This window comes from Nansenia antarctica (genome assembly GCF_963989245.1).
Source record: "Nansenia antarctica genome assembly, chromosome: 5".
Lineage (NCBI taxonomy): Eukaryota > Metazoa > Chordata > Actinopteri > Argentiniformes > Microstomatidae > Nansenia > Nansenia antarctica.
Window position 1 is genome coordinate 9,728,999 of NC_137690.1, and position 9,765 is coordinate 9,738,763.

Below are 9,765 nucleotides of genomic sequence, written 5' to 3' on the forward strand. Positions count from 1 at the left end.
AAAAGAAGTTCTCAGTTAAAAATGTAATCTATATGCGGCAGTAGCAGAGAGACTCAAATAACATTGAACTCCACTATGTTTCAATCATGCTGGCTGCCATTTTACTCAGAAAACAACGGGGACTCATAAAGAAAGAGAAGACAGCAGGCAAGAACAAGAAGCTTCAAAAAGCCACTGGTTACCGCAACATTGATGACCATTAGAAATGTTTGGTTTTTTTCACCCACAAAACACATTTCAGGTTGCATGCTTAGAATAGGAACCTGATTCATGGGAGTCCTACAAAGGCATGTGTCATTGAAAAAGGCAATTGAGTTGCCTTTTGCCTTTTAGTGAGGAACAGATTGTATGAACAATTGTCATGACAACTGAAAAGCAAGTATGAAGTGTGACATGTTATGAAAATGAAATCTGAGATGTTGTATTTGTAGACATTGCGCTAAGCTTTCAAGAGGTTTGAAGAGGGACTGAGAGAAGGAAGTTATTTAAATCATTCGCATCATCAAAACGACAGTGGATGGAGAGTCGGAGAGTGCATCCTGTCAAGTACATTTCACTTTTTTGGCTAAATAGGAACGTTGAAGTGGTTATCATGCAAGGACACATGCTCACTTTCTCTTTTTCTCTCTCTCTCTCTCACACATACACACACACACACATACACACACACACACACACACACACACACACACAGACACACACACAGACACACACACGCACACACACAGACACGCGACACACACACACACACACACACACACACACACACACTACACAGCCCCTCAGAAAGGTGTCAGGTCACAATGAGAGGGCGGAGAAGAATGGAGGAGCCGCGGCAGCATCACGAGCCGGGTGGGCAGTATCCGAGAGAGAGAGAGAAAGAGAGGAAGAAAGAGGGGGGGGGGCGACATGCAGGAGAAGGGTGAAGCCACTGCATAGATAGGACAATCACGCCGAGCAGTGGCAGCAACAACACCATAAGGCAACAGCCAGTCCTCAGTACATTCTGACCAGCTACAGTCTCAATGCAGATCTAATGACAGGATAGGTTGGATAGGATAGACACTGTACAAACAGGGGTTGGTTTACACAGATGGTTATGATGGTGGTTATGATAGAGATCCCAAATGAAACCATTGGTAAAGGTGAGTATGTTAAGAAGAAGGAAAGTCTAGTCAACAACCGCTACCATCTTGTCTTTAATGACATGGCGTCGTGTACTTGATTGGAGACATGAATCCCTGCCTCACTCTCTCAGCTCCCATGGGAGACGTTTACCATTTGAAGCGAGCTCAAGATGCCAGACAAGGCAAATACGTCGGCAAACTGGTCACAGGTGGTAGGGAAGCAACCCATACAGTAAGTCAGACAAGTGTGCCGTAGACTTTTCTCACCGTAATATTGTATAACATTATTAGTATATCAACATATGTTGCACAGAGCCCTCTAGAAGCAGTTTTGTATAATAGTCTTACATACATATTGGTTATCATTATCTTACAGATCCACATGCATAGGTTTTCCCGTTCGCGTGACTGATCCATGGCCTTTCCCCACATTTCCATGCAGCTACTGTTGTGTGACCACACTGCAAATCTGCTATTCTGACAAGAGGGAGAGACAGGATGGAGATGGGCAGAGTTGACAGAGGAGCAGATGCATTTTGATGCACTGTCGGGCCAATGCTGAGGTCTGTTGTACTTAATGATGACAAAGCCTGGCCGAAATGAGGTTATAACTACAACGAAATGGTGAGGTTATAGCTACAACGAAATGGTCAGGTTATAACTACAACGAAATGGTCAGGTTATAACTACAACGAAATGGTGAGGTTATAACTACAACGAAATGGTGAGGTTACTGCTTCATCGTCATTCAACGCACCTCTTCTTTAAATGTGTCACAAGCACTGAGCATGGTTTTTCTTAATGTTTCTGTCTCTGTTTCTTTCGCTCTCTCTCCCTCCCTCTTCACTCTCTGCCCCCCTCTCTCCCTCTCTCCCTCCCTCCCTCTCTCTCTCTCTCTCTCTCTCTCTCTCTCTCTATCTCACCTCAGAAAACACTAGCCTGCACATAAACCTGGAATCTCAGTCATAATGAAAGCACATTGAGGCAGGTTGTGATATGGGGTGTGGGGCGGGGGGGGGGGGTTGGCCTTGTATGACACCAGAAACAGCTGTTTGGTTTCGTTATGATGAATCATCTCCTATCAAAAGCTTCATGACTTTGTTACCAGGTGCCATAAATAGTCTTGCAAATATCGAACTTCAGTAAGAGGTGATGTAACATTAAATAACACAGAGTATATATTTCTTTACTATATTCTTGTCTTGCTCATGCATCAACAAAGAGACAGGTCATATACAGTACTGGGTGCACATTATGAGGTCAAAAGAAAACTAAAAATAATTTAATAAACAAAAGATCTCAAAACTTCTCGCAAAAATAAATCCTTTCGAACTTGCTACTGACGTGCAGAGCCTGACCATGAAGCAGCAGAAAAGGTATAAAAAAAGGAAACCAAAAAACGTTTTTTTACAGTACAAAACTTGGCACAGTATCCTCCACCAGCTGCAGCACCATCGTCCCTCCTTTCCCCCTGGCGTCCCTCCTGCCTGGTCCACATCAGAACAATCTGGAAGCTCCCCGCTCACAGCCCTATGAACAGAACACCCTGACAGGTAGAGAGAGAGAGAGAGAGTGGGGGGAGAGGGAGAGTTCAGCCATTAGTCATCTAACACAGAGGGACTTTGATTACAAAGTGAGAATTTTTATAGCAACATATTGCACATTTACGCTGTGGGTTTAATGAAGGGTTTCTGGCCACATAAGGCTTCATTCTACTCCCATGACGAGTGTATAATGAAAAATGGCTCTTATCTCAAAGCACACAAACGTGTGTTGTTGGGGTGCTGGGAAAGAAGACAGCCACTTGCTAACACGCTAATCCTGTTAGTTGGACGCCCTTTTCAACTGGTTACCATGGTTACCACTTACTGCGTTTTCGTCATAAAACAGACCTCGGGCTATATCGGCGACTATATCTACAGCTCGACGGTTCCCTCCCACAGTATGGCACAGAACAGAAACTAAGCGGAGATCCCTGAGAGACGACCAAAGCAATTCCTCTCTCAGGTGGAAATACTCAACCAGCAGCCGGGGAGGGTGGGGGTGGGGGGGGAGCTAGCGTAAAGAGACTCACTCGTCAGAGTCCTTTTTGCTCTCCTCGTTGAAGGCGATGGATTCCGAGCGCAGCCGGTTGGTGACCTCATAGGTACGCAGTGTGACACCGAAGATGTCCTCGTGATAGCGGTTCTCGTCCTGTGAGGAGATAAGATGGACATGAAGAGATAAGGATACAGTGAAGTATGGTGCGGTGTCGCCTTGAAAAGGAACTGGGAAATTCTGGAATGGACAGAAGGCTTTTTCAAGTCTCTCTTGCCTTTTGGCTGGATCATGAAATGATCTTCGTTTTCTCAAGTAAAGGCCTTTTCAGAAGTGGTTGAGCACTTGGCCTTTGTTAATTTATTTGTCAATAGCAGCCTTTGTGTTTTATGTTGTCAACCTTTACAACAGTATAAGGTTGATATTTCCTGTATGCGTATTTATCAATCTGACTTTGCAATGTTAACCATCCAAAGTATGTGAGCCACAGTCATGTGATGGCCTTCATCATCCTTTTCTTTTCAATCTGACTGAACATTCCCTTTCAATCTGGTGAGTGTATTCAAAGGATAACAAGCAGTGTGTACAACACACTATACAAAATCCTTTTATTGCCACTCAACCGAGGTTGGTGGATTTTTTTTTCAGCACAGCTTGGTAGGGAGCTCTCCATTTACTACATATACTGTCATCACGTACAGCTCCCTACAATGCTGCACTGAAAACATCAATAGGCTTCGATGGTGAAGTGCATTGGCCTTACTCTAAGTTTGCTGATAAAGAAGCCTGCGTCCTCCAGAGTCATGTTGCCCTGCAGTTTGATAATGTGCTGGACAGTCTTGAGGACGTCCCCAGCCATGGTCACGTCCCCACACACGTAGATGTGTCCTCCCTCCTCCTTCAGGCACTGGTACACCGTCTCTGACAGCTGCTCACGAAGCACATCTTGCACATATTTCTAGGGGGAGGACACAGGTAGAATGTGTGTTGTATGTATGTGTGTGTGTGGGAGAGGGAGAGAGAGAGAGAGAGAGAGAGAGAGAGAGAGGGAGAGAGGGGAGAGAGAGAGAGAGAGAGAGAGAGAGAGAGAGAGAGAGAGAGAGAGAGAGAGAGAGAGAGAGAGAGAGAGAGAGAGAGAGAGAGAGAGAGAGAGAGAGAGAGAGAGAGGGAGAGAGAGAAAAGTATAATAGACAGGATCATTAAGAGAAGGTACAGTAAAAACAACAGTTTTTAGCTGTAGCAGGAAGCTGGTAAGACTAGGACACACACACACACACACACACACACACACACACACACACACACTCTGTACTCGTTACCTTTGGTCTCCCAGGCTCTCTGGAGTAGGCTGTGTACAGCTCCTTGAACACATCCTTGTTCCTGGCTTGGATGGTCTCCTCCTTGTAGATGTGGTCTATTTGGGACTCGCGGCACCCAAACACGAGGGTCATGGGGCACGATTTGATCCCTGTGAGGATGAAGGACATTACTTCTCACTGTCTGTTCTCGACGTCTCACTGAACTATAATACTGAGTGATCACTGTAATAAAAAATCTGGGAAGTTGGAAATCGGAGGACGGGCTCATTGCAATGCATGGAATGGAATGAGGAACGGTATCAACGTGTTTGATACCATTCCTCATTCCATTCAATGCAATTACAATGAGCCCGTCCTCGGATTTCTGCCTCCACCAACCCCCCCTTATAAAAATATAAACCAACCCTTCTGTTCATAATCAAATAGTTTTTGCTGCCAGAAGCTCCTGAAGGGGGCGATGCCGGTTCCAGGGCCGACCAGGATACACGGTGCTCTGTGGTCTTTTGGCATTCTGAACGTTGGCGCACTAAAATCAAGAAAATAAAACTTGAAACTTTTGAAAACAACAATCTGTACAATTCTAGACTATTGTGCATCCCAAATCACAGAACAATGTGATCCCTCCCCAAAAAAACAGAATCATTTATGATCATAGAAAATGATGCGATGTGATTCATTCAAAAAGTAAAGCATTCATGACACAATAACACAGTCTCTCTGGCAAAGAAGAATTGTTGAAACTGTTTACCCTCGAACAAAACACGGGACCATCTCGTCCTTCTCTATTCTGCTGAGCCATGACGAACACACTCCATGGTGGACGGGTCCCTTTCCATCTGCAAGACATATTTACCAACATGCTCTTTATCTACTCCCTTCTCTTTCCAACAACACAAACTAACATACTGAAGTGCACTTCCGAAGGGCATTCGTCTCCAGTTAACATTCGAATTTAACCGTCACTTTCATCGCCCACACAATATGCACACAAAACATCTAGGAGAAAAGACAAGTTATTGAAAGAGATGCTTAACTGCTGGCTTAATCCCCAGTTGGATCGTTCCTCTGTCTGTATGCCCCCGAAGTCTGCCAGGGTAATCCAGTCCTTCATGAAGGAGTTTGCTGTTTCTGACACCTGGCTGGCACTTCTTTAACCCTTTTTCTAACGCTTTTTTAATTACTTCCATCAGTGTCTGCATGTAAATCTGATGCTATTGTTGTATCTGATCAGGCTCCAATTTATATTAATTATTATTATACTATTTTTTACTATTACGATTTACTAGTAGATAGATAGATAGATAGATCTTTATTTAGTCAGGACTGTGCACATTAATGAACAGTCACTTATACAAAGTATGGTGACAGTAAATATGTGCACAGTACACGTGCGCTATGGCGTTTTAGTGCAGGCTTACTTTCAAATTAGGATTTTGTTAACTTTGTGTCACGGCAAATAAAATGTTTTGTGAGCGCAAAACGCCTGATGTCTCTGCTTCAGTAGGAGACTTTGAAGGCATATAGAAACTAGAACAGAACATTCTGCTTCTTTTGTTTAGTTTTTTGTACTGCACATATTTGTGTAGAGACCACAGAATAGTCTGAAGTTTAAACCGTCTTGGATGTTTGTTTATTCAGTGATATTTTGTTTTGCTTGCAGGGATGGGCAAGCTGTCCTTCAGTATACAGACTTTCTCTCCAAGATAACTTTCAAACGCCTTTTGCTTTTAACTTCCATAAAGGGACCCACTTAATTTGATTTGCCATAATCTTAAAACAACACTACCAACCTCAAAAGCCCAACCAAATAATGCTGTGAAAGAGGCATGCTAAGAAAGCCAGTATCTTTTTAACAATACACAGTATGTGCTTGATCTAGCTGACCTGGAATGCTGGGTGGATGTAGTTAGTTTCCACTGTAGGAATGGGATGGTACTAAAAGTAACATTCTCAGCACTGCATACTGTAGAGGGTAGATGCTAAGTGGGATGCTTGGGAAGCCACCCCATTGAAATTGATATTTAAAAACGGTTAAGGGTTAGGTGTTTGGGTTATGGTTTATGGTTACAGTTAACATCTCCAAAACTGTAGAGTCCAGCCTAGTTGCCAGGCGTTCTCCGTACCTCTGGTCCGGTATGAGACCACGGCCACGGTCAGGTGGATCTCCCCGGGGTGCACGTCCGGGGACGAGCTGATGGAGTAGTAGCGCGCCTGGAGCAGGGGCAGCTGGGTAATCAGCAGGGTGGAGGGCATCTGGATGGAGGGGAACTCTTCCATCACCTCCACCAGGGTGGGGTTGTTGTACCACTTCCACTCCTCATATTCTTGCAAGCCCTGGGTGGGGACAGAGACAGGGAGAGAGGGGAGAAGAACATCATAGTTCATATACTAATATATATGTTACGGTACATACTATATATATGTACGGTACATGTGGGAATACGGTACATGTGGGAAAACTAGGGTTAGGGTTAGGTGCTAGGGTGCTACGGTTAAGGTTAGGGGTAAGGTTAGACATGCCAGCATGTACCAAATCGACGTAGCACCCTAATCCTAGTTTTCCCACATGTACCGTATTCCCACATGTACCGTACATATATATAGTATTGTAGCGAACGAGAACTGGTAGTGTAACTCGCCCCATGCGGGAGTCGAACCCCGACCTCCCGCATGACCGCCGGCCGCGCTAACCACTACACCAAGAGAGTTAACTCCCTTGGTGGAGCTGTTAACGGGCCTCATACAGGATCGTTACACTATCCTCACCGTTCGGGAGAGCGTGCCCTCACGCTTCACTATGTCAAGTCCCTCACGTGGACACGGCTCTCCGATGGCCTTCCTTCCATCCCAACTTTCTGACACCAGTGTAGCGAACGTGAACTGGTAGTGTAACTCGCCCCATGCGGGAGTCGAACCCCGACCTCCCGCATGACCGCCGGCCGCGCTAACCACTACACCACAGAGAGCCAACTCTCTTGGTATTGTGGTTAGCGCGGCCGGCGGTTATGCGGGAGATCGGGGTTCGACTCCCGCATGGGGCGAGTTACACTACCAGTTCCCGTTCGCTACAGTATGTACCGTACATATATTAGTATGACCATACAAAAAGGTATTCTCATTGTGGTTGTTTCATCACTTCCACTCTGTATATTGCAAACCCTGGGAGTGGAACAGGAGGTACTGTATGAGGTATCTAGGGGATCTTGGCAAAGGTCATTGCATCAAGGAGAAAAGAGAGTATTGTCTAGATTAAGGTGTATTATCAATCTGACTCTTCATTGAAAAAAAATAAACTCGCAGTACGGTACATATGCAAGTTGATATGCAATATTGAATTGTATCAAAGATAGGAATCATCTGTATTGTGGTTGTTTCACCATTTCTACTCATCTTATCCCTGCATGTCCTGGGTGTTGGAGGAGGGGGGAGGGAGGAGGGAGGAGAGGGGACGGAAGAGGGAGGAGAGAGGGCGGAGGAGGCAAGCACTAAACTCTTGCATATGTCATCACTGACATTTAGAAGATACGCGTTTTTATAGAGCAACAAATTCTTTTTTTGAGAATGGGCTGAGGCAAGAAGGATGAGTCACCGCCTGCCTGGCCAGGCCAACGTTTTCGGCACATTGACAAAAATGGCCGCTGAGCTGTGGGACGCACTGTGAGGGAAAATATGCCTATGGGTTAGAGTGGGCGGGGCTTCAATGCTATGACGGAGGCTGTGTCGTCAACAACCTCCTACTGAACACGCTTTCACAGGAGCGAATGCTTTTCGAACAGTTTTTCTTCTATTTGCACGAGGGAATAAATCTGTCACGTTGTATCTTAAACCTCTTACCACACTGTACGTTTAAAAAGTGACTGAAAAGACTGACAGAATTCTACAGGAAATGTCCATGGTAGGTTTCTCTTTATTAAAGATTTTATTCTCCTTGTGAAAAGTGACAGCATCGACCATAATGTCATGTCAAACACAATGGGCCGGTTTCAGAGACAAGGCTTAAGCCTAGTCCTGGACTAAATCACACTTTCAATGTAAAATCTCCATTGAAGATGTTTTTTAGTCTAGGATTAGGCTTAAGCCTTGTCTGTGAAACCGGCCCAATGTGTTCCCCATTCCATTCCATGCATCACAATGAGCCCGTCCTCTGATTCCTCCCTCCAACAGCCTCCCCTGACCATGACAGAATAGCTATCAAATGAAACAGAAGAAGTAATCATTTGTCAATTACCTTACTAAGCAGCTCCAGTTTCTTCTTGTGTTTTTCGTTGGTGGCCAGGGCGGCAAACTGTTGCAGCAGCACAGGGCTGGGCGGGGTGGTGATGTCCAGGAAGTACTGGAAGACCTGATAGATGGTACAGGGAGGGATCCGCTGCTCATCTGTCCAGTTACTGATCACACCTATGTGGGGACGGGGGACGGGACGGGGTATAGTGTAATATAGTATAGTTTAGTAGAGTGTTTAGTACCACAGTGCAGTAGTATTATATTGTGGGGTAGTGGTGTCTGGCCTCGTGGATAGTGAGTTGGACTGGTGAACAGAAGGTCATGAGTTCATATTCCACCATTAGTGTGCCCTTGAGTAAGGCACTAACCACTAAGTCACTCCAGAGAGACTGACCCTGTACTCGCTAATTGTAAGTCGCTTTGGATAAAAAAAAACGTTTGCTAAATGGTTATAATGTAAATATTGTATAGTAGCATACAGACAAACTGACTAGATGAATGAAGGGCAGAGAATACTGTATACCACACACTGCTACCCACCCAAGGCCGTGTTCCTCTCCACCAGAAACTCCACCCTGACGATTTGATTGACAGGCGGGGCGTCCTCTAGTTTGTCGATAAGTGCCGTCACCAGATCCTCGTGGTTGCCAGAGAAGATGCCCAGATGGTCGCCGGGCTGGTATTTCAAACCGTCATGGTTATTTGTGTGGAGTCGCACAATTATGGTGGAGCGACTGCAAAGGATTACAAGAAGGCAGTTTAATAACATTGTACCCTTTTAGTTAGACGAGTTGCTGAGCCTCAAACATCTTGTGCATGACCTGGAATGTGCTACAACATATGGGAATATGAAATGCCCTATAGTTCATCATTTATTAGTTCGTTATGAGTTCATTATATGGTGCTGAGATAAAGCCTATTTTATTGTGATGACATGGTATTGTACTGGATTGAATTTGTATTGTATTTCATAATGAAATAACAACGTCTGGCCATTAAGTGGAGTAATCAACTCACTTGGACGAGGAACCCTGTAGGTTTTCACTTCCTAGAAGCTT

The 9,765-nt window shown here is 44.9% G+C and overlaps 1 protein-coding gene across 3 annotated transcripts in view; it reads right to left on the reverse strand.

Moving 5' to 3' along the window:
* Positions 1-3,197: 3,197 nt before the first annotated feature.
* The window catches only part of nos1 (nitric oxide synthase 1 (neuronal)), a gene marked incomplete at both ends in the record, with an annotated part of 30,422 nt that continues 23,854 nt past the window's right edge, over positions 3,198-9,765 (reverse strand). For all 3 annotated transcript variants that reach the window (XM_080533026.1, XM_080533025.1, XM_080533027.1), the window contains 9 exons: positions 3,198-3,320; positions 3,928-4,122; positions 4,484-4,632; positions 4,888-5,009; positions 5,232-5,319; positions 6,607-6,817; positions 8,712-8,881; positions 9,248-9,441; positions 9,725-9,765. The exon at positions 9,725-9,765 is cut by the window's right edge and continues 38 nt beyond it. In XM_080533026.1, the coding sequence (XP_080389152.1) occupies positions 3,198-3,320; positions 3,928-4,122; positions 4,484-4,632; positions 4,888-5,009; positions 5,232-5,319; positions 6,607-6,817; positions 8,712-8,881; positions 9,248-9,441; positions 9,725-9,765 (1,293 nt within the window). The remainder of the gene's footprint in view (positions 3,321-3,927; positions 4,123-4,483; positions 4,633-4,887; positions 5,010-5,231; positions 5,320-6,606; positions 6,818-8,711; positions 8,882-9,247; positions 9,442-9,724) is intronic.